Genomic DNA, 24,276 nt, shown 5'->3' with positions numbered 1-24,276 from the left:
GCTGCTGAGGGTGGGAATGGGAAAAAGATATGATGTGGGGGCATTTTCAGGACTTGGAAGTGTCCTGGGTGGTGCTGTAGGGACAGTTACTGGACATTGTATGTTCTCCCATGGCCCACTGGGTGGACTGGGGGAGAGTGTAAACTATAATGTGGACCATTGACCATGTGGTGCAGCAGTGCTCAGAGATGTATTCACCAAGTGCAATGAATGTCCCATGATGATGGAGGAGGTTGTGGTTATGGGAGGAGTGGGGTGAGGGGGGTGGGGGGTATATGGGGACCTCATATTTTTTTAATGTAACATTAAAAATAAATTAATTAATTAAAAAATAATAATAAAGTGAGCTCCTAGGAGAGCAGATGTAGTTCAGTGGTTGAGTGCCTGCTTTCCACATAAAGGCCCTGGGCTGGATTCTCGTACCTCCTAAAAAAATAAAAATTAAAGTGAGCTCCGGGGCTGTGTTTGGCAAAATTAACTGCAAAAACTCATGGTACCACAATTCTACGGGAACCCAGAGAAGGGTAATCACCAAGTTTGGGCATCCACCTTTCGAATCTCCTAATATATTGTAAAAATCGCCTTTTTTTTTTTTTTCTTCTTTTTCTTAGCTTCCAAACGGTCAGCCCACTATGCCCACCCGAAGGCCTTAACAGCTGTTCTGCCCTTGGTTTACTTTTTTCTGTTTCTTTAAGACGGAGAGCGGGTGTTTTGCCCTATTCAGAAATGGCCGCCCAAGCTTCACACGTTTTGCGCATGTTTCTCGACCGCAATTCAGGGCTAAGGTATTTGCGTACAATCGCCGCGCAAGATGGGGACTCGGCGGTCGGCGAGCCTGGGCCTCCCAGCATGCCTTGCAGCCGGCCGGCAGTCTGGATGTGCAGGGATGGAGATCAGGTGTTTTCGGCCGCGGACTCTGCTGTAGAGGCTGAGGAACGGGACGCAGGTGGAGGGAGAGGATGGAAGCGTGGCGCTGTGTGAGGAGGGGCTACGGCCGCTGTGTGGTGGGAAGAGGCCGGTCAGTAGGGCTGAGTGGCGGGAAGGAAGAGGGAGGGGCGGGCGCCCTGGGTGAACCCCAGGCGGGGCGGGCGCGGGGGAGGAAGGAGGAGGCGGCGGGCTGGGGCAGCCGTGCGGCCGGGACGAGCCTCCCGAGACCTTTAGGGGTAGGGAAACCAGCGCCCGGGCGGCGGGACTAGGGGCCGAGGCGCGGTCCCGCACCCCCGAGCGGAGCGCGGCGGCTGCCGGAGGGGCTCATCGCTCGCCGACCCGGCGTTACCTGGGATCCGGACTTCCTTACCCAGTTCTACCCCTCAGCCCGCTCGTCCTGCGTGTGCCCGGCCTCGTCCCCGGCCTCCTCCCAGGCCCCGCAGCCCCGGGCCCGGGCTGACAGTCGCGGGCAGGCCGCCGGTGCTCGCGGTAAGTCCAGGCGGGGCCTGACTCCGCAGGAGCCGCGCGCGCTGCCCGCACGCCCGAGTTTGTTTGTTGGTGTGTCCGTGTCTCAAACTTTCGTCACTTGTATGCCAGCCTTTACGATTCTTACCAAATTCTCGTTCCGCCCTACCGAATGTTTTTCTTTACGTTGACTCACTTTTTAAAAGGCACTTATTTACGTGCTAATTTATTTAGTTGAGCACTTATTTAAGGCGCTACCCACGTTAGCATCGCCCTAAGCAATAACCGCGAAATTTGGGGTTTGATATATTGATTATGGTGGGGTTTCCCCCTACCCCATACACTTTAAAATCAGTTCTTTGATATTGAAAATAAAAAGGTTTAATTGTGCACCGTATAAAACCGACTTGGATGGCTCAGTCGGGAAGCACGGCACTGTATTAATCATTGCTAGATCATGGGCATCTGGGTTTAACTCCTTATGGCTTGGCACTTGAAATCAATTCAAGAGTGTTTCCTGAGTTGCAATGTGCCAAGGCAGTGTGCTAGCGTCTTGGGTCGAACTGGAGATTGAAGTGAATAAGAAAGCTCTGGCTCAGAAGGAACTCATCTTCTGGAGAGAAAAGAGACATTGTATAAAATTACAAATATAGAGAATAAGTGTTTAAAAAAAAATCTCAGAATCCTAATATTTTGTCTGAGTAGTGTAGTAAGAAGATCTTGGTTTTTAACTTGCATTGTTTCTTGAGAGACAGAGAGCAACATATTATTTTAAATAATGTTAGCTCGACTTTGGAGATATTTTGAACGATAGGTTAAATTGGTGCTGATAGATTTGGAGTGCTGATGAATTCCTAGTAAGTAATCTCTATCTTTGATTTCCTCCAGGGGAGAAAGATGTGTGAAAAAATACCCCTCCCCCCCCAAAAAAAGAAAAATGATCCACCCACTGACTAGCAAAAGAGAAATCGTTTTGTGAAATTGTGATGGGCTTTTGTTTTCCCAAGTAAGCAAGTGTTTGGAAAGTCTAGCCTTGGTATATAAAACTGTTCAGAAATGTTTTTACTCCAAATTTAGTTTTGCCGATGAGTTTCATTAGGTGCTAAAAAGTTATTCTAAATACCAGTTCGATGGTTGATTCCTCTCTGAGTTGAACTGTGGACTTTTGGAGGGATATGTAATATTTTGGGAGCCTGGGTGACATTCTGTGTTAAATATTTACGATCTTAATCATGGTTGTTAGGGGGAGAATACTGAGATATTGCTGCTAATAGTTAAATCACGGGTGCTTTCCCCCCATCCTTCACAGATTTAGAAGTCAGATTTTAATTATTAGACATTATCTTCCCTTAAGAAAAAATGAGGTTTAGATTTTGTGTATATAGCTGAACAAAAAGTGGTGCCTCAGGGAGTGTATTTATGTCTTTTAGATACCCCATGTTACCCCATCACCCGAAGAGTCTGAGCAGAGACTGGACTACACCGTGGGAGAATCTGCAAAGGTGTTGCTGGAGCAGACATATTTCTAGTTGTATGAGGTGGCCTGGACATTATTCTCGTACTCCTTACCCATACTTCAGTAGTAGGCATTTTTCACTAAATTGGAGACCACCTTGTTTGTTTGAGTCCAGAACTCAGTTTCCATACTGGAACTGGAGACCTGACAGCCTGAGCCAGGCATCTTTCATTCATCTCTCTAGTTACGTCATGAACTCGGAGGGAGATGAGCCTCCATCAAAACGAAAATACCAAGGTAAAGGTGACATGTAACATGGTGTAGAAATCGACATGAGCGGTAGACTAAATTGATCTTTAAGAAAACTTTCTGCAGCTTTTAAAGATGTTTAGTATTTTTTTTAGCCATTAGTTTTCTTAGGAAAAAGTTAATTCTTTTTCAAATGCAGGGGACTGGATGTAGCTCAAGTGATTGAGCGCCTGCTTTCCAAGTATCAGATCCCAGATGTGATCCCTGGTGCCTCCTCAAAACAAAAAACAAACAACCCAAAAACCCAACTCTCACTGGGGAGTGGCTATAGCTCAGTGGTTGAGAGCCTGCTTCCCATGTACGAGGTCCTGAGTTCAATCACTGGTACCTCCTAAAAAAAAAGAGGAAAAATGCAGTATTTATTTTTATCTGTGTATTTCTAACAGTGAACATAGAAATGACTCTAGACAGAGTGAGGGTTGGGGAAGAAAGGAGAAATAGATTAAGACAGTAAGTTAGTTTAATTTAAAAGTAATTTTCAAATCTAGTGTTTGTTTTTTTAATAAAATTTTATTGAGGTATATCTTTCATATGTGAACATACCTAAACAATGTACTAAATGTACAGAAAATGTATAGGACAATTTGTGAATTTACCAAAAAAATGCATATTATCATACAAGGCTCCCATACATCTCCCCACCAACACCTTGCATTATTATAAAACATTTGCTACAAACTATAAAAGAACATCTTTAAAATCTTACTGCTTACTGTAGCCTATATCTTACACTTGGTGTATTTTTCTCCCAACCTACCCAATTATTAACACCCTATATTAGTATTATAAATTTGCTGTCATTCAGGAGAATACATTCACATATTTGTCCTGTCCATCATCCACCACTGGATTATCCCTGTGTTATGCAGTCCCATGCTTTGTACAATCGATTCAACATGTACGCTTAGTGGCTCTCGTTTTCGTCACAGAATTGTGCTGTCATCACCTCAATTTTAGAACATTTTCATTACTCCAAAAGGAAAAATTCCATACCCCCTTATACCCCCAATATTGTCCCTTAGTATTAAAAAAAATCTTACCATTTCTGCAAAATACTACAATATTACTGTTAACTATTGTCCGTAAGTTACGTTAGTTGTAGTTTTCCCGTGTATCACCGCATTCTTAGCACTTTGTAAAAGAAGGGCGCTCTTATATTTATACTATTAAATACCACAGTCTTCATCCACTACTGAAATCGTGATGTTATACATTTCCTGGTTCAACCTTTCTTGTTCCACGGACCCCTTTGTCAGTCAGATGAAAACCACGGACCCCTTACTAAGTCCACACTATACTGTGTATTATTTAATAAATATATCATACCCCTCACTAACACGTCCCCACAAGAATAATGTTTTTTTGAATTTCAGTTCAAGCTCATGGACCCATTATTGGAAGCCCACCCTAGATTATTCTCTAGTTTCCTTCCAATTGACATTTACTTCCACAGATTACTTCTTTCAGCCACAACCGTATTTATAAATCAGCCGTGTTAGTTATACTCGTTATAATGTGTTACTCTCAACTCTGTTGATTTCTACATTTTTCCACTTACCCTTATTAGTATTGTAACATATGCTAAGCATCATCTCACATTCTCAACCCACCTTCTATTTTCTAATAACCTGTACTCTAGAAAGTTTACCTCCGTGAGTTTACTCAGTGTATTTAGTTCATATTAGTGAGACTGTACAATATTTGTCCTTTTGTGTCTGGCTTATTTCTTTCAACATAATAGTTCCTCTTGGTTCATCTGTGTTGTTATATTCATCCTGTCATTCCTAGTGCTTTTATTTAAACTGAGTTTAGGATTCCTAGAAATTTCTAGACATATTCCTAGGAGTCCACAGATCATATTTAAAGATTAGATTTTGTATTTTCATTTTTAATTCTTCTTTAAAAACTGCAATATAAGAAAAAAGGTTTTGTTTGTTTTTTCCTGTATGGAAACATTCATAATCAAAAGACATTTTCTTGCAAAATAAAGTTTTAGTTTTTTAAAACAGTATTTCTCAAACGGGAATCTAATGGTGTAATCTTGAAAGTCCTTGGCAAGTTTTATCTTTAAAAAGGAACCACATCTTGAATTCAAGTTTGAAAGACTTTTTTTCTAAATGCGTTGATTACTTCCATTTTTTTCCTTGTATTTTTTTTACTCTCAACAATTCATTGCTTCCCTCTGTGCCGCCACTCCTCCTCCTGCCCCTCATAGGAGGTGTGAATGAATGGTTTAAGTAAGATTTGAAGTTGTTTATCCTGAGCTTCCATGACGATAACTTCCCTGAGATATTTAGAAGTAGGCTGTATGGGTGCTAATGTGTAGGTTGCTGACATGTAAGTCAGTCAAAAGAGGGCATTTGGATTGGGTCTTCCCCTGGGAGTTAGAGTTAGAAGAGTTGACTAGTGCTCTTCAGAGTGCTTCTGTCTTTGTTATCAGAAAGTACAGGCTTCATCTGCATCCCTTTCCAAGTTGTTAAACTTATGTCCAAATCAATGTATAATTTATTGCCACACCGTACCAAGAATCTGTTAGGAAAAACACATATATTTAAGCAGAAATTCTAAACACCCAAAAGAGAAACTATTTGCTTAGAATTCAACCACAGCATATGTTATTAAGTGAGAATTATTTGTTTAAATGAATGAAAGGTGTATTTGGAGGCCTTAAAATCATATTCTTTAAATCTATAACTCTCAGGCTGTACCACAACCTCAATTGCTTTTCATTTATTTATTGATTGTTCATCAGGTCAGCATGCCCCTCTCTTGTTTAGCCTTTTATAAATCTGATCTGCTCTCCAGTAGAAGTGTAACCTAGTGTTATAAGTCTGGGCTCTCATTTCAGCTCCACTGCTAACTCAGCTTGGACAAGTTGCCTAACTTCTCTGCTCCTTGGTTTCTTAGTGTAAAATTATGCCTAATTTTAAAGCCTATTGAAGATGAAATGAGATATGTCAAAGTGCCTAACTTTGTTGGCTTCATAGTAGGTACTCAGAAGATTGTGTTGTTGTGGTTTTCCCTTTATGGATAGGGAATTACGTTTACGTACTGATGAGCGTTGATTGCAACCTGACTCTCTATATGTCCATTCTTCCTAGGTATTGTGAATAAGGAAAATGCTCTCCGTTAAGCCATGTTTGTGACTTCCGATATTTCACTAATACTTTTCAATCAAGAAAACATCATTGCTAACTTGCCTGTCACTTTAAAGTGGTATTTGAAGGATTTTTGTGACACAATTTGACTTTTTAATTAGGCACCCTAAAAACCCGATCAGGCCTATTGCTTACTTTCTTTGATTCATCTGTCTTCTCTGCTGTGATCACCTTGTTTCTCCTGACATGGAAGGTATATAAGCTTTCATAGTGTGAATTTATGTTGTAAAATATATGAAAACCAAAGACTATGCACTCTAGCAGTGGTTTTCAAACTGTCTTTCATGGAACCCTAGCATTTGAACACATTTCTCTAAGTTCCAAGACATGAAAATTAATGCTGGAGGGTTCTGCAGGCTCTAGAACTTTTAAATCCGCTGTATTTATTAGATAACCCGATAGTCTGAGTTATTGAAAAGTATAATTACAAAAAGAATTTACGTTGTAAAGTATATGAAAACCAAAGACTATCTACTCTAGCAGTGGTTTTCAAATTGTCTTCCATGGAACCCAACATTTGAACACATTTCTGTAAGTTCCAAGACATAAAAAGTAATGGTGGAGGGTTCTGCAGGCTCTAGAACTTGAAATCCACTGTATTTATTAGATAACCTGATAGTCCCAGTTATTAAAAAGTAGAATTACAAAAAGAGTTGGTTTACAGACTCTTAATTGCCAGGACTTTAACAATCTTAATGAATTTATATGCCATTACATATACATATTTTACAAGAAAATATGAATACATTTTGTAGATCTTCATCTTTCTTGCTTTAATATGGTAGTGACACCAGGCTAGTACTGTAACTATTTGTGATAGGTTAACATTTTGTTTGCATGACTAGAGCCCTTTCCATGTTGTATACATATGAAAACTTTTTGATTTGTGGCTAAAGTCATCATAGATAGTCCCCAGTTTATGAATGAATTGTTGCCTAGAAACTTTCTGGTAACCAGTTATGTTTCCCCTATAAAAACTTTGTTATCAATCTCAAAGTAACTGCAGACCTAGTATAATTAGCCTTGGTTCTGGGCCTTTGGGGATAGGATTCTCCAAATTCAGTGACAGAAAGAGGAGATAGTTTTCTTCCCTTTCCTGGTCATAGAAGAAGCCTTAGGCAAAATTCTGAAAGAGTTGAAGGTTTTTGCTTAGTTTCTTTCCACCTTCTTTTCTTTACTCTTCTCCTCAGGTGCCAGTACCTTCATGATAATGAGCCTCCACCTCCCTTGCTCCACCCAGACCTCACTATCCATAAAAAAATTCTTCTATCCCCTAGTCAAAATTTATATTTAATATTCCCTCAGTTCGGCAAATACCAGCCACTTAGATACTGAGGAAAACAATCTGATTAAACTAATTTACTAGGAAATATTTTTAAGTTTTTACTTCATTTGCATTTATATATGTATATATATTGATAGTGTTAATATATCATCATTGAAAAATCTTACGTAATCCAACCACTCAGAGATAGCTACTTTTAAAATACTGGTGTATTTCTTTTCAGTCATTTTTCTCCCATGTATAAATGTATAGAATATTTTAAACCAATTAAGTTTTTAATTGGTGGGAATTTTAGGCATTATAATCCAGTGAATTGAAATTCTTCACGTAGGGTGGAAGGAGGTATTCTGGGACTGAGGTTTTTCATATAATCTAATCATGCTAGAAATCCATCTCCATATCTATTTTTCTAAGTTGTTCCCATTTTTTGTTTTCTACTTCCTCTTTTGAGGTCATAGATTCTCTGTAAGTTACATATTTTTGTTGTTGTTTGCTTGTTTTGTTTTTTTCCCCATAGCTTTTGTGGCAGTAGAATATCCTCTTTAATAGTGGGGTAAGGGAGACGAGATGGACAGTGAATATATATATATTCTAAGTCGAGGACTGCCTATAATTAAAATATCTCATGCTTTTTGATTCCTTTTTCATCATTTTTGCAGGGTATATGATGTCTTTGCAGAATATAAATTATCACACATTCCTGGTTGCTGCATGCTAGGTTGGTCAACCAGCCATTATCATTTATTAGCTTTCTGTAACTATGTCACATTTCCTTTGGTGTACATTAAAAAATTTCTTTTGTTCATTGTACTACTTTAGTGTTTTAGACTGTGAATGTTTTCCTATATTGCTATTATATACCCTTCATTCATGTCTAAACCAAAAGTAAGAGCTAAGAGTTGTTTCTGGAACCTAGTTAATCATTGATGATCTTATCTTACTAATAGGGAATAAAATGTGCGAAATCGTCTTACTGAAAAGCCAACCATGACATACAAATCTATTATGATTATAAAGTTGCTAAGAATGTCTATGGCCAAGCCACTTCTTAACCATAAAGAAGTAAAAAACTACCACCCCTTTGTAGTCTTAGTTTTATTAGCACATATTCTCATCCTCCAGAGTGACTTTTAAACCTATTTTGTACCTCTTGGTCAGTTACTATATCATTTAATTGCCAGTGAAACTAATTTGATGACAACTTCTAGTTTTTTATGCTATGTTGTTATTTACTAGAAAAGAACATTCTGTTCATTGCCTATGGGGATTTTTAAAAGGCAAGAAATTATTTACATACAACAAAATATATGATCTTTTAAAATTAGTTCTTTGTATTTGTCCAATATATTTTAACAGGCACAATAAACCGACATTGGGAATATATATGCAGTCATAATAAAGATAAAGTGAAGATACTGGGAGACAAAAATGTTGCCCCCAGATGTGAAGATAGTGAGAGCAAGTTTGACTTTTCAGTGATGTCCTATAATATACTTTCACAAGATTTGTTGGAAGACAATTCACACCTCTACAGACACTGTCGACGATCAGTTTTACACTGGAGTTTTAGGTTTCCCAATATTCTGAGAGAAATTAAACACTTTGATGCAGATGTAAGTACAGAATACCATTAAAATCTTCACAAAAGAAGAAGCTGGGTTAAATGTTTTATTTGTGAACTAAATCATTTTATCCCTTTTGTTTCTGGGGTAAGAAGGCAAGATATTTAAAAATAATGGTACAGTTTTTAATAAGGTATTGACTTCTAGAGAGTTATTTGCTAATGTTGTTGGTATAATCAGTCATCTAATTTTTCAAAAGGGATTCGAAAACTTTTTAAAGTATTTGTGAATTTTGAGACAAACTAGCAATATGAAGTATTCAGTGACTACCTTTGATTTTAAATTTAATAATTCATGTAAAAATTTAATCTAGATGACAGCATGCATAGAAATCAACCTGTTAAGAAAGGACCAGAAGGATTTAGTACTAATGAATATGTACATTCAGGAAAAGTATCCTGACATGTAAATTCAGAATATTTCCTTTGAGAAATAACAATTTTGGATAGTAAGAGAGCTCCATGTCATTGAAGGGCCTGGAGTTTTGAACTGATGAGATTTGGAAATGTTAATTTGATAGATCTATAAATAAGAAAAAAGAATTATTTCCTTTTGCCTCATATCAGTTTTGAAATTTTAGAAGCCTGTTTTTAAAGATGAAGGCACCTGAAATTCACATCTGCATCTTTATTTGTGTTTTTTAGTTTTGTTTTTTTTTTTCCTTCTTTTAAAAATTGCTTCTCTTCTGTTTATGTTTTAATTCAAGTTGTGTTTTCTTCCAAGGTACTTTGTTTGCAAGAAGTTCAAGAAGATCATTATGGAACAGAGATCAGGCCAAGTCTGGAATCATTGGGTACATTGTAACTTTTATTTTAGCCAAATTTACTTTTGAAAACTTACGTATATTGTTACAGTATAACTTGCTAACAAAGGGATGTGGTATATTTGAGCCAAAAATCTTAATTTTGAAAACTTAGTCCCTTTTTTAAAAGGTCAGGGAAAGATTAAGGCATTGCAAGTGGAAACTTTTTTTTTAAAATTTTTCTCCCCTTTCCGACCGCCCCCCCAGTTGTCTGTTCGCTGTGTCCATTTGCTGCATGTTCTTCTTTGTTCACTTCAGTTGTTAGCAGTACGGGAATCTGTGTTCCTTTTGTTGCATCGTCTTGCTGTGTTAGCTCTCCGTGTATGCAATGCCATTCTTGGGCAGGCTGCACTTTTTTTCGCTCTGGGTGGCTCTCCTTACAGGGCGCCCTCCTTGTGCGTGGGGCTCCTCTAGGCGGGGACACCCCTGTGTGGGACGGCACTCCTTGCGCACATCAGCACTGCGCATGGGCCAGTTCCACACGGGTCAAGGAGGCCCGGGGTTTGAACCGCAGACCTCTCATGTGGTAGGCGGACGCCCTAACCACTGGGCCAAGTCCACTTTCCTTGATATATAATTTTAATTCAAATGGAGAGGCATGTAAGAATCTCTCAGTAGTTCCTTTCTCATGCGTTGTTTCGTTCACCACTAGACTTTTATGATTCTGAGTTCCACAACATCAGGAACCATTCTGTTTAGTTCACCATATACCACAGTGTGTACCAGTGCCTAATAGATAAAAGCTAAAAACCTTTTTGTTGAATGAATGCTTCTAGAAAACATGTCATCTGTGGTCAGTTAAGTTTGAGAAATACTGCCCACTTTGCCTCTCCTTATTCACTCATTCAGCAAGTACTTTTTGAATGCCTGACATGCACTGTTTTAAGCAGTGGGAACACAGCAGTGAGCCAACCAGACAAAAACCTCTGCCGTTGTGGAGTGTACATTCTAGCAGACAGAGGCCAACAATAAACCAAATAAGTAAGTAATATAATAGATTAAGATAGTTTTCTGAAGGAAAGCAAGAAAGGGGAATGAGGAAGATTTCAGTTTTAAGCAAAATGATCAGAGAAAGGGCTTACATAAAAGGTGACGTTTGAGCAAAGACTTGAAGGACGTGAAGGAGCAAGCCATGCCTAGAACATTCCAGGCAGTGGAAATGGCAAGGGAAAAGGCCCTGAGGTTGATGTGTGTTAAGGCAGGTGAGGGCAAGTGGACTTGGCCCACTGGTTAGGGCATCCACCTACCACATGGGAGGTCTGCGGTTCAAACCCCGGGCCTCCTTGACCCATGTGGAGCTGGCCCACGCGCAGCGCTGATACGCGCAAGGAGTGCCATGCCACGCAGGGGTGTCCCCCGCGTAGGGGAGCCCCACGCGCAAGGAGTGCGCTCCGTAAGGAGAGCTGCCCAGAGCAAAAGAAAGTGCAGCCTGCCCAGGAATGGCGCCGCACACCCGGAGAGCTGACACAGCAAGATGACGCAACAAAAGAAACACAGATTCCCAGGGAGTGCCGCTGACAACAACAGAAGCGGACAAAGAAGAACATGCAGCAGAACAGACACAGAGAACAGACAACTGGGGGGGTGTAAAGGGAGAGAAATAAAAAATAAATAAAAAGGCAGGTGAGGTTGACAGTGCGGTTGGGGTGGGATGGGGTGAGGGTAGAAGGGTTTACTCCTGTTGTCATGACTCTGGTTTTAACTAGAATGGAAATGGTAGAGTGTTAATGCACATTAGCATATTAAAAACTGAAAACTCTGCCAATAAAGAGACCTCTTAGACTTGGTCCTGTTCCAACACTTATTAACATCTTATATCCATAATATTTTGCGAAATAAACTTTGGTAACCAGTGTTCAAAAATATTAGGAGAGTTGTATTTTGACATAATAGTCCCTTCTTTTTAATTCACTCATTTCTTATAGGTTATCACTGTGAATACAAGATGCGGACAGGCGGGAAACCTGATGGCTGTGCCATTTGCTTCAAACATTCCAAATTTTCACTCTTATCAGTGAATCCAGTGGAATTTTACCGCCATGATATACCTCTGCTGGACAGAGACAATGTTGGATTGGTGTTGCTCTTGCAGCCCAAATTTTTGCAGGCTGCCTCTCCTGCAATCTGTGTAGCTAACACTCATTTATTGTATAATCCAAGGCGAGGTGATATTAAGCTGACCCAATTGGCAATGCTGCTTGCAGAGATTTGCAGTGTTGCCCGTCAGAAAGATGACAACTTCTGCCCAATTGTTATGTGTGGTGACTTTAATTCCGTTCCTGGTTCTCCACTCTATAGTTTTATAGAGAAAGGAAAATTAAATTATGCAGGACTTGCCATAGGAAAGGTAAGTGCTTGCTTCATTGTTAAGGGGTGGACTTAGTTGCTCTCTTCATCATTGTAATGTGATGATAGTCATTATACAGCTCTTTGAAAATCTTGGTCAAATAGCTTCACTTTACTAAGTTATGAAGATTTTCCACCACTACCAAGTAAATTGTATTAACATGGTTGAATTTCATCTTTTCCACCAGTCTGTGACAACATTCTGCTTGGAGGAATTAGCAGGTAAAACAAAAATCCAAAATAGGGGAGAAGAAAAATAAAAGCATTGGAAGACATGGATACTTCACAAATAAGGAACTATTCCCAAGTTGGCAGAATAGAAGTTTGAGTGTTAGATGTTGGCAATAAAATAATGCTATGATTTTTTAAAATACATTTTTGTTACAGAAGTTGCAAACTTATGAAACAATCACGCACATATATAGATTTCCCATGCAACACCCCATTACCAACACACCACACCATTGTGGAGCATTTGTTACAGATTATGAGATAATTGATTTTTTTTAAAACAGTAATTTAATATTTCTTTATTATGTAAGTTTTCCTTTACATAGACATTTTATTTCCTTAGCTTAGTATAACTTACCTCATTTTAAAATTTTTATGGATTTTTCCTCTGCTTATTTAGATCATTTGACCTTCAGTATGCTAGCCAAAATAAGCTCTCCATCAGAAGAGTTTTGAGTGATATCCTAAAATGTTATCACAGAAGTTGATCTCTCAATATTCTACACAATAGGAGCTATATTGCAGATAGGAAAAAAGAGGAACAGTGTTCATCCAAAGCTAATAACATTTGGACATCCAAATTAGAGAAAAACATAGGAAAAGAATGTCATTTTCTTGTGAATAAGTACCTTCTGAACTGTATTTGAACAAGTTTTGTTATAAGCACAAATAATATAATGAATAAAGGGTAATATTTACCATACTTGGATCACCATTTATTTTAAGACATAAATTTTTCAAAACAAACTTTTAAAAATCTATTCACTTAAGATACCTGTTGAAATTTTGTTTAGGTATCTGGCCAGGAACAGTCTTCACGGGGACAAAGAATTTTATCTATTCCAATTTGGCCTCCAAACCTAGGTATCTCACAGAACTGTGTGTATGAGGTACAGCAAGTACCAAAAGTAGAAAAGACAGGTAAGTGTTTGTGATACGTTTTGGCAGTCTACTTGGTAATTTTGTTCCCTTTGAAGACATAAAATTAGATTTTAAAGGATTAACATCTGAGGGATGGATATTCATATATATAAATAGTTATTTGAGTATTCCTTTTTTAAAAGAACTCTAAATTTACGTTTTTGAAGTCAGACTTCCAGAGTTATCTTTGATGAATTATTTGCATGTGGCCTTGGAAATACTTGCGTTTTATTTTTGCTCTCCAATTTTGGACCAGACTAGAAACATGTAGATTCCAGGAGGAAACATTTTACTAGGCATCTCTCTTAACTAGATATATCTTAAATGTTGTTTCTAAAGTAAGAAGGATATAACCAAGAAAAATGAGAACAGAAAATATATATTAATAGTATTAATTTATTTACCTTTTTTTCTTACAGACAATGATCTAACACAAACACAGCTGGATAAAACAGAGGTCCTAGTGACAGCTGAAAAGTGAGTTCTGAAAAACAACAGTAGACATTTGCTGAATTTAGTTGAGTAAAAAAAATATTTCTCAAAAATCACTTGGATAAAAAATCAAGAACATGATGATATTCTGTGCTGATCAAGAGTGCAGACTCTTCCCGGACATTGTATGTCCTCCCATGGCCCACTGGGTGGACTGGGGGAGAGTGTAAACTATAGTGTGGACTATTGACCATGTGGTGCAGCAGTGCTCAGAGACATATTCACCAAGTGCAATGAATGTCCCATGATGATGGAGGAGGTTGTTGTTATGGGAGGAGTGGGGTGAGGGGGGTGGAGGGGTATATGGGGACCTCATTTTTTTTAATGTAACATTAAAAAAAGAAAAGAAAAAAAAAGTACAGGCTCTTAAATCAAATAGACCTGAGTTCAAATCCTGGTTCTTAGTTTTTGCCTGTGTGATTTTGTTCAGGAAGCATAACGTCTTTGAGGTTCAGTTTCCTTATCTTTACACCATACCTCAGAGATAATGTGGGTTTGGTTCTAGACCACTGCAATAAAACAAGTATCTCAAAGTGAGTCACACAAAATTCTTGATTTCCCAGTGCACATAAAAGTTATGTTTACAGTACACTATGGTTTGTTAAATATGCATTAGCATTATGTCCAAAAAAAGTCTTACATACCTTAATTTAAAAATACTTGATTGATAAAAAATGCTAACCATCACCTGAGCTTTGTATTGCTATTTATTGCAACATTGTTTGTAAAAGCAAAACTGTATGCAAAGCTAAAAAGGGACTGGTTAAATTATGGTATGTGCATGTTATGGAATACTTGGAAGTAGTTAAAAAATATGAGTTAGATATCTAAGTGAGTGCAAAAATAACAAGTTGCCAAAAGATATATACAGTACAATTTCATTTATGTTAAAGCACCCACACACATATATGCATAATAAAACTATGTATATATAGTTTTGTTGTTTTTTTTTTACAGGTGAACATATATGTATGCAAAAGCAGAGAAACAGTTCTAGAAGGAGACTTTCTTATTTAATGTTCTAAATTTTTAAAGTGATAAACCATTCATGTGTTATCAGTTTTATTCTTGGTCCTAATAAAATGATCCATCTTAAAAAAAAATCTTTTTGCTGGTGGAAGGTCTTACCTCGATTTTAATGACTGCTGACTGATCAGGTAGTGATTGCTGAAGGTTGGGGTGGCTGTGACTGCTTCTTAAAATAAGACAACAGTGAAGTGTGCCATATCAATTAACTCTTTCGCAAAAGATTTCTCTGTAGTGTGACATGCTGTTTGATAGCATTTTACCCACAATAGAACGTCTTTCAAAATTGGAGTCAATCATCACAAACCCTGCTGCTGCTTTATCATCTACATTGACGTATATTCTAAATATTTTGGTGTCATTTCAACAATGTTCACAGCATTTCACCAGGCATAGATTCCACCTGAAGAAACCACTTTCTTTGCTCATCCATAAGAAGCAACTCCTCATCCGTTCGTTTTATCATGAGATTGCAGCAAATCGGTCACATCTGTAGGTACCACTTCTAGTTCTGGTTCTCTTGCTTTTTCCACCACCTCTGCAGTTACTTCCTCCACGAAGTCCTCAACCCCTCAGTCATCCAGGAGGGTTGGAATCACCTTTTCCAAACTTATTAAAGTTAATATTTGACTTCCTCCCATGAATCATGATTATTCTTAATGGCATTGAGAATGGCGAACCCTTTCCAGAAGGTTCTTTTTTTAATTAGAGAAATTAAAAACAGAAAAATCATGTATAGAGTTCTCATATTCCACCCTATTAACACCTTGTATTAGTGTTGTACTTTTTTTTATAATGCAGTTCATGAAAGGACATTTTTATTACCTGTAGTCCATAATTTACAATAGGGTTCACCATTTTGTATACTCCTTTGTCTTTTTTTAAAATTTTTATTCTAGTAACATATATACAACATAAAATTTCCCCTCAGAAGGTTTTTTATTGACTTTGCCCTAACCCATCAGAGGAATCACTATGGCAGCTTTAGCCTTATGAAATGTATTTCTTGAAAAGACATAAAAGTCAAAATGACTCCTTGATCCATGGGCTGCAGAATGGATTTTGTGTTAGTAGGCATGATAACAACTTTAATCTCGTAAATCTTAAGCTTTTAGGTGATCAGATGTGTTGTCAATGAGCGGTACTATATTGAAAGGAATCTTTTTTTCTGAGCTGCAGGTCTCAGCAGTGGGCTTCAAATATTCAGTAAACCATGTTGTAAACATGTGCTGTCATGTTTTGTTGTACCGTTTAGAATAAGGCAGAGTAGATTTAGCATAATTCTTAAGGGCCCTAAGATGATCAGAATGGTAAATGAGCACTGGCTTCAACTTTTTAAGTCACCAACTGCATTAGCCCCTGACAGGAGAGGCAGCCTGTCCCTTGAAGCTTTGAAGCCAGGCGTGGGCTGCTCTTTAACTAGGAAAGCCCTAGGTGGCATCTTCTTCCAAGGGAAGGCTCTTTCCTCTACATTGAACATCTGTTGTTTAATGTAGTCGCCTTCATGAAATATCTTAGCTAGATCTTCTGGATAACTTGCTGCAGCTTCTACATCAGCACTTGGTGCTTCACTTTGCATTCTTATATTATGGAGACGGCTTCTTTCCTTAAATCTCACGAACCAATTTCTGCTAGCTTCTTTTCTGCAGCTTCTTCACCTCCTTATTCTTCATAGAACTGAAGAGAGTTAGGACTTTGCTTTGGATTAGGCTTTGGCATAAAGGAATATCGTGGCTAGTGTGATCTTCTATTCAGACTACTACAACTTTCTCCATATCATCAGTAAGGCTGTTTCATTGTATTTTCATTTGTGTGTTCTCCGGAGTAGCACTTTTAGTTTCCTTTGAGTACTTTTTCTTTGCATTCACAACTTGGCTAACTGGTGCGTGAGGCCTAGCTTTTGGCCTCTCTCAGCTTTCCTCACTAATCTTAAACATTTCCAGCTTTTGATTTAAAGTGAGAGATGTGCGACTCTTCCTATACTTGAATACTTAGAGGCCGTTGTAGGGTTAATTGGCCTAATTTCAATATTGTATCTCAGGGAATAGGGAGGACTGAGGAGAGAGGTAGACATGGGAATGGCAGGTCAGTGGAGCAGTTGGAACAAATACAATATTTATTAAGCTCACCATCTTACAGGGGCATGGTTCATGGCATCCAAAAAAATTTCAGTAGTAACATCAAACATCACTGGACACAGATCATCATAACAGATATTGTAACAATGAAAAAGTTTGAAATATTGTGAGAATTACCAAAATCTGACACAGAGACATGAATTGAGCACGTGCTGTTGGAAAAATGGCTCTGATAGACTGCTTCATGTAGGGTTGCCATAAACCTTCAATTTGTAAAAAAAAGAAAAATGCAGTATTTGCAAAGCACAATAAAACAAGGTATGCCTATTATTTGAATTGGGGAAGCAGACATAGCTCAAAGATTGAGCACCTGCTTCGTATATACAAGGTCCCCAGTTCGATCCCCGGTACCTCCCAAAACAAAAAAAAAAGAGATGGTAGCAGTCTTTTGGGAGTAGATATAGCTCAAGTGGTTGAGCACCTCCTTCCCATGTATGCGGTCCTAGGTTTGATCCCTGGTACCTCCTAAAAATAATAATAATTTGGATTATTGAGAGGATTAGATTAGATAAAGCATAACATTTGATGCTAAGTTTAAGCAAAGATGAAAAGTAAACAATCTATAGGACAATTGGTCCAAAAAAGAATGTACCTATAGAAAAGATGATCTTTTTCTTTACCTCATGAACTGTAGGACATGGTCATCAGAGGCAGCGGTCAAGATGACTGGTTTCCTTATTAAAGAAGCATGAGTGTTTGGACCTGTGGTTAAGACACAGATGTATGTTAATAAAGCAGAACAGAGATTTAAATCACTTCTCTTTGGGAGGTTCCTGAAATATCTAATTTTATTGCTATTTTAGTTTGATTTTTGTTTTAACATTTGAATTTAGGAACCAAATTAGAAGCATTTCTCATTTATCTCTTTTCTTCTCAGTCTTTATTCTCTATGCCTAATTGTTTTAAGAAACTATTCTCTCATAAATAAGAACCTAGTAAGAAAATAAGCCATTTTTTTATTTTTAAAAATGAATCTTTAAAAATTCATGATTAAACCTTTCAAATAAAATTTTTAAAATCTGAGTAAGAATAATAAAGGCCAATCTAACAAATACTTTGTTTTGAGTAAATCTTAAATCTTTTTGTAACGAAATGGGGTACAAGAAAACACAAGATATTTTTATGTATCTCTATAAATAGTGTGTTCATATGTCTAGATTATATCTGTAAAATGAAAACTTGATTGTAAGATAACAGTTTACAAGAGACCTATGTTATATTTGATAATATTGTAAATATTATGTCCTTAGACTAAAAAAGTTACTAAAAACTTGGAAGTTTAGGGCACTTTTAAGAAATTACCTTTGTTCATTGACATAGAAAACCAGGGACATCTTGATCTGTATATCCTCAGCACTCACAACAATGCCTGGAATTTAGTAGGTGTTAGGTAAATGTTTTTGGATTAGGCTTTTAAAAAAATTTTTGTTTTCCTTTGGGTCATGTAACATCCTTGAAAGTCATGGTATAGGTGTTAATAGGAAATCATTTTTAAACCCATTACCCAAAACATCACATGTATTTGTAGTATAGAGTTAAACATAAACCATTCTAGAAGCAGTTTTAAGATGCAGTACATGGGAGCCAATGTGGCTCAGTGGTTGAGTGCCTGCTTCCCGTATATGAGGTCCAGAGTTCAATCCCGGGTCCTGGTACCTCACATAACACAAAAAGATGCAGTACAAAATTATCTCATAATGTAGCAAGGTTAGTCTTAGAAAAATGTAAACCCTCTACTATCAAAAGTCTAGTGGCTTCCAAATAGCATTTCTGAAAGCTACTTTTTTTTTCCTAAAAGTACAATAAAAAAGTTCTAAGTTGTTTTACAATATGTATTTAGTAAATGGAAGCTCTCAAACATGTTATAATGAATGAGATCTTTATAATTAATAAAGGATTAATTATTGAGCTTTTCCCCCCATGTAGTAAAGCTTTGTTGTTACAAATTTTGAATATCACTTTATGGATATACGAATGCCTAAATTATATGTTCTGTTTGCTGATATCTGGTCTTAGTCTGGAAATTAATGAAAACATACTTTAAATAGAGGAACTTTAGAAATCATGAAATTGGGAATCTAAATGATTTTTCTTTTTAATTTAGATTATCTTCAAATTTACAGCACCATCTCAGCTTGTCATCTGTTTATTCACATTACTTTCCTGACACTGGAATTCCAGAAGTGACCACTTGTCATTCCCGAAGTGCCATAACTGTGGATTATATTTTCTACTCTGCAGAAAAGGAAGATGTTTCTGGGCAACCAGGTAAAGAATGAATGCATATAATTTAAAATTTCCTAGAGAAGCAACAGTAGCTAAAATCTCAAGGCTGAGGTTGAGAAATTTAACTAAACTCCTAGATGCCGGTCTCGATTCAGAAGTTAAAAATGTTTTAAATTGGAAGCAGATGTAGCTCAGTGGTGGAGTGCCTGCTTCCCATGTTTTGTTTTTCTTAATTGACGGTAATATATTTGAATAAATAAATTAATTATTGCATATGATGAGGGAGGCAGTGAAACACCCAAAGCATGTTACCTAAGAATTAGATCCTCAGCTTTGCTCTCCAATTCTAGTCACCTTCTGAGTTAGTCTTTCATATTGCCCTTTAGTTTTACTTGCCATAAATTTACTGGTTTTCCTGTGACCACAACTGAAGATATTGTGTCAATAGTTATTATACAGGGAAGCAGATGTGGCTCAATTGATAGAGCATCCACCTACCATATAGGAGGTTCAGGATTCAAACCCAGGGCCTCCTGGCCCGTGTGGTGAGCTGGCCCACGCACAGAGCTACCGCGGACAAGGAGTGCCATGCCGTACAGGTATCCCCTGCATAGGGAAGCCCCACGCACAAGGAGAGCTGCCGGCATGTAAAAAGCACAGCCTGCCCAGGAGTGGCGCCGCATACATGGAGAGCTGACACAGCACGATGATGCAGCAGGTTCCCAGTGCCATCAAGAATGCAAGTAGACACAGAAGAACACACAAGTGAATGGACCCAAGAGAGCAGATGACGAGGGGGATGGGGAGAGAAAGAAATAAAATCTTTAAAAAAATAGTCATTATACAGTTTCATGTTTAAATTTTACTAAGGCATGCTGCCTTTATTGTAGGACCATGCTTATGCCGCTGACAACAGATAATTTTGTCCTGCTGACCCTGGAATATTAGATCTTCCTGAGGAAGAAAAGTGTTTAGGCTTTGTGTTTTCAAGAAGCAAAGGCAATAAAACTTTTCCTTGTATGATTCAGTGAAAATTGACTTTTAAACATTAACCAAATGTTTTTTTTTTTTTAAAGATTTATTTATTTATTTATTTAATCCCCCCCCCCCCCCGGGTTGTCTGCTCTTGGTGTCTATTTGCTGCGTCTTGTCTCTTTGTCCGCTTCTGTTGTCGTCAGCGGCACGGGAAGTGTGGGCGGCGCCATTCCTGGGCAGGCTGCTCTTTCTTTTCACGCTGGGCGGCTCTCCTCACGGGCGCACTCCTTGCGCGTGGGACTCCCCCACGCGGGGGACACCCTTGCGTGGCACGGCACTCCTTGCGCGCATCAGCACTGCGCATGGCCAGCTCCACATGGGTCAGGGAGGCCCGGGGTTTGAACCGCGGACCTCCCATATGGTAGACGGACGCCCTAACCACTGGGCCAAAGTCCGTTTCCCCTAACCAAATGTTTTTAAGTAGAGGAGAGAACATAGTTTAAAATAACTGAAAGTCAAAAAATATTCAGAAAACTCAGTCCAAAATTTTAACATGGGAACCTGCTTTTTTATTTTTTATTTTTCCTTTTTTTCTTTTCTTTTTTTTTTTTCTTAATATCTGTTCTTTTTTTAAAGATACATAAATCACACAAAATCTTCCATGGTGCTGTTTTTCTTTCCCCATTTTCCCTTCTGTCCCTCCCACCCCCTTTCTTTCTTACTGGGGATAGCCCTGTTACTAACACTCAGGAGAGGGCTTACTCCTCCCCACTAAATGAACACCACAAAATACCATTCTGGTAGTTGTCATGCTGACAGAAGATCACTAGGCTGCAGGAGAGAGCCGTGGACCAGCATCTCAAATCTCTTAACATTAAGAACTTGTCACCTTTTACTCATTCTGTGGGTACTGAAGCTGTGGGTCCAAATTATTAATACACTAATTATTCTCCACACCTTATCTTCCTAACTCAACTGTGGTGGGACCTGTCTGGTTTTATGCAACCTGAGAATGGTTAATGGATGAATTTCTAATGTAGTTGCCAATCTCAAGTTACTCTTAATATTCTTATGTATTTTAATAATATTTTCTTCTAAATATTATTTGCAAAATGTGAACTAGAAAAAACATCTGAAACTGTACTTGAGAATTATAATTAGGTTGTAACTTAATAAAACTTATCTCATACTCTAAAAATATTTCATATTAGTCTTCTAGAGGGATCTCAAGTTTGATATATTGTTTAGAAAACAGACATGATTACAGTAACCTGTTGAGACGATTTCCCTAAATATGTATATGCTTTTTTAATGTAGGAGCTGAAGTCGCTTTGGTTGGTGGCTTGAAACTTCTAGCTAGACTGTCACTTCTTACAGAACAAGACTTATGGTCTGTTAATGGACTTCCAAATGAAAATAACTCTTCAGATCATCTACCTTTATTAGCTAAGTTCAGACTTGAGCTCTGACTCTTCTTTCATTACATACATAATATTCTTTTTATCTTGTATTCTTTTTGAAATAATGTAAAGTTGTTATTAAGAGTTTGCATGTTTATTTTTGCTTTGTGAAGTTTCTGAAGAGCTTATGTAAAGTGCTTGAATCAGATACCGGAAAAAGCAAGTTTACAACAGTTTTTTTAATAATGAAAAATATTTTATCAACAAGTGAGATCTAAATGCTCTTTATTATAAAAGAGATGTAAATGTTTTTTTCTTGTAAATCCCAGTAAAATCGACAGTGGTTTTTAAATACAGTGTATCTTCTTGAGTCCTGTTAGTACAGAATTTCATGTTTTGGACTGGTTTTACAGTGGATCTGAAGTAGCTTTGAGTTCTTGCAAACCACAACTAGTTTCCTTTCTAGAAGGTCAGATTTCATTGGTAGAACCCTATGTTTTGAGTCCTAATTAATTCATCTCATAAATTATTGGGTCATTCACAAGGAGCCAACCAACTATTTTAGGTTATTTTTAAAGGGGCTAGATATTGCTTTTTAAAATTGAACAAAAAGCTTAATCCATCTTGTTACTAAATTGAACCATTTAATATGCCTGCATTATGTTGGGGTAATGTTTGGGAAATACGGGTCACCATAACTAGTAAGGGGATGAGGTGTGCGCACTCTTTCCATCCTGTAACAGAAAGATGTGGGCCTAAGGTGGGGAGAGACGCTGAGATTATGCCTTTCTGTTCCTAAGAATTTTTTTCTTTTTTCTTTTTACTATTCAGTTTCAAGAAAAGATCCCTGGGTTGGGGGAGAGGTTTTATTTTACTGAACCAGTTTTGTGGAAATTTATGTTATTAGGAGAATTGCCTTTTGGAACAAAGTGGCAGCTCTTAAGATTATTTTTGTTATGCTTTCAGAAATGTGAGGAAGCCCACAAAACTGTAGTGGGGAGATACCACCTTTGAGACCTGTTCACTTAAGTAGAATTTTAATTGTTGGTTTTAGTACTTTTGTTTGTAAATTGTTATGCTTTGTTTTCTTTGATAATGATATACCAACATGAGAAGATGGAGCTGACATTTTTTAATGAAGTAGTTAAGAGAAGGCCTCATAAATCCTGAAGTTGGTTTTATTATCAGTGTTTGAATCAAAAGTTTTAAAACAAAAGTGAAAAATTCTTCTGTTTTTAACATTGGGATCAAAGAATTATGTGCTTTTTCACTAAGCAATTGTACACTAAATTATACAAGTTTTTTCAATGAGTTTTCTTAATAGAATATTTCATCTTAAATAGGAAAGCAGTAGTTTGTAGTTTTGAATTTTAAAAGTTTTTGTACTAATGCATTTTACTATAATTATTTTTTTAAAAATAAACCAGATGAAAACCCCAAAGAAGGCATGTCAGTTATAAGGATTTGCCTAGTGAAAAACAATGTAGTAAGCAAGTACTTTTTAAATGTTTAATTGCTTGCATTTTTTTGTTTTTATTTATAATATTAACTATAGTTCCAGGATTTACCACATTTTCTAACCAATTAGCAGCTGTAATCATCATCAAATTACAATGACAGGGTAATTGTTCTAATGTTGGGAAAAGAAAATTGGAAAGTCATTTGATTAATCACTGCCTTGTGTTGTGTCAGTTTAGTAAATAACTTTATGTATATGTCATTGTTAACTAGCTAATATCCCTGAAAACCTCTGTGAAAGTTTAATTTTTTATATCTTAATATATTGTGATTTTAGGGCCTTTTCACATTCTTCACTTTGATAGTTAATCCATAAAATTGCTTTCAATTTTAGTTTATAGAATGAAGTGTTTTGTGAACTGGAAGCTTGAGAGGGTCAGGATAACATTCTCACAGATTTCTGAAGCTCCACGAGAAATAACTGTCCACTTATCTTTACTTTTCTTAGTCAGGAAAATGGGTAACTCTGCTGGACCCTCATATTTACCTGTTAAAACCAGTGGAATTTTATTAATTGCTGAATCCAAATCTCCCACAGTCTCAAGTGTGATACTGTCCAAGTTTTAAATGGAAAGGGAAACTGCGGAGTAATGAAATTTTGGTTTTACTGTACCTTTTGATACCAAGATAATATTCATGTTGGAATATTTTTCCTTTTTTTAAAATTTAACTGTCTGCTTTTAATTCTTTGCTTTCCTAAAAATCAAACTTAGAGATCCAGAGAGTTCAAGGAGTTGGGGAAACAGGCTTCAAGTCATTTGTACTTTGGACATGTAAACTACCTAATAAATTATTATACTAGTACTCTGTGCCTGAAGGTTTTGTGGTAGGTGTGCTAAGCTCTAAGCTGGCCTGCTGTTTCTTCTGAACTATTTCATTACCTCTTTTAGTCTTCATTACTTAGGGTGATGCTAAAGAAAAAAAATAAGTGATTAAGTGAAGACATATGCAAAAATAGTAATATTTAATACAGAGTCTG

At 37.3% G+C, this 24,276-nt stretch overlaps 1 protein-coding gene across 13 annotated transcripts; it reads left to right on the top strand.

Moving 5' to 3' along the window:
• Window positions 1-752: 752 nt before the first annotated feature.
• ANGEL2 (angel homolog 2) lies at window positions 753-24,101 on the top strand. 13 transcript variants are annotated; one of them, XM_071207719.1, is made up of 10 exons: window positions 757-1,018; window positions 2,823-3,145; window positions 6,259-6,508; window positions 8,957-9,213; window positions 9,946-10,015; window positions 11,950-12,371; window positions 13,396-13,522; window positions 13,942-13,999; window positions 19,283-19,446; window positions 21,697-24,101. In XM_071207719.1, the coding sequence occupies exons 3-10, from the start codon at window positions 6,502-6,504 to the stop codon at window positions 21,846-21,848; spliced, it is 1,257 nt and encodes a 418-aa protein (XP_071063820.1). In that variant the 5' UTR covers window positions 757-1,018; window positions 2,823-3,145; window positions 6,259-6,501; the 3' UTR covers window positions 21,849-24,101. The 13 variants fall into 13 exon arrangements, 12 of the variants coding, with proteins under 12 accessions (XP_004471045.1, XP_071063820.1, XP_004471047.2 ...); XR_011645566.1 differs by lacking the exon at window positions 6,259-6,508 and adding an exon at window positions 15,420-15,532 and having other exon boundaries at window positions 783-1,018; XM_071207723.1 differs by having other exon boundaries at window positions 794-1,018; window positions 20,295-22,131.
• The last annotated feature ends 175 nt before the right edge of the window (window positions 24,102-24,276 follow it).

Source organism: Dasypus novemcinctus, chromosome 13 (assembly GCF_030445035.2).
Source record: "Dasypus novemcinctus isolate mDasNov1 chromosome 13, mDasNov1.1.hap2, whole genome shotgun sequence".
Lineage (NCBI taxonomy): Eukaryota > Metazoa > Chordata > Mammalia > Cingulata > Dasypodidae > Dasypus > Dasypus novemcinctus.
This window is presented reverse-complemented; position numbering and strand designations above follow the sequence as displayed.

Bases quoted from the DNA above. Each gene is read 5' to 3' on its own strand.
- ANGEL2 (XM_004470988.2), top strand. From the start codon at position 960: ATGGAAGCGTGGCGCTGTGTGAGGAGGGGCTACGGCCGCTGTGTGGTG. The intron at 12,372-13,395 runs GTAAGTGCTTGC...AATTTTGTTTAG, and splicing joins CAGGACTTGCCATAGGAAAG to GTATCTGGCCAGGAACAGTC. The intron at 13,523-13,941 runs GTAAGTGTTTGT...TTTTTCTTACAG, and splicing joins ACCAAAAGTAGAAAAGACAG to ACAATGATCTAACACAAACA.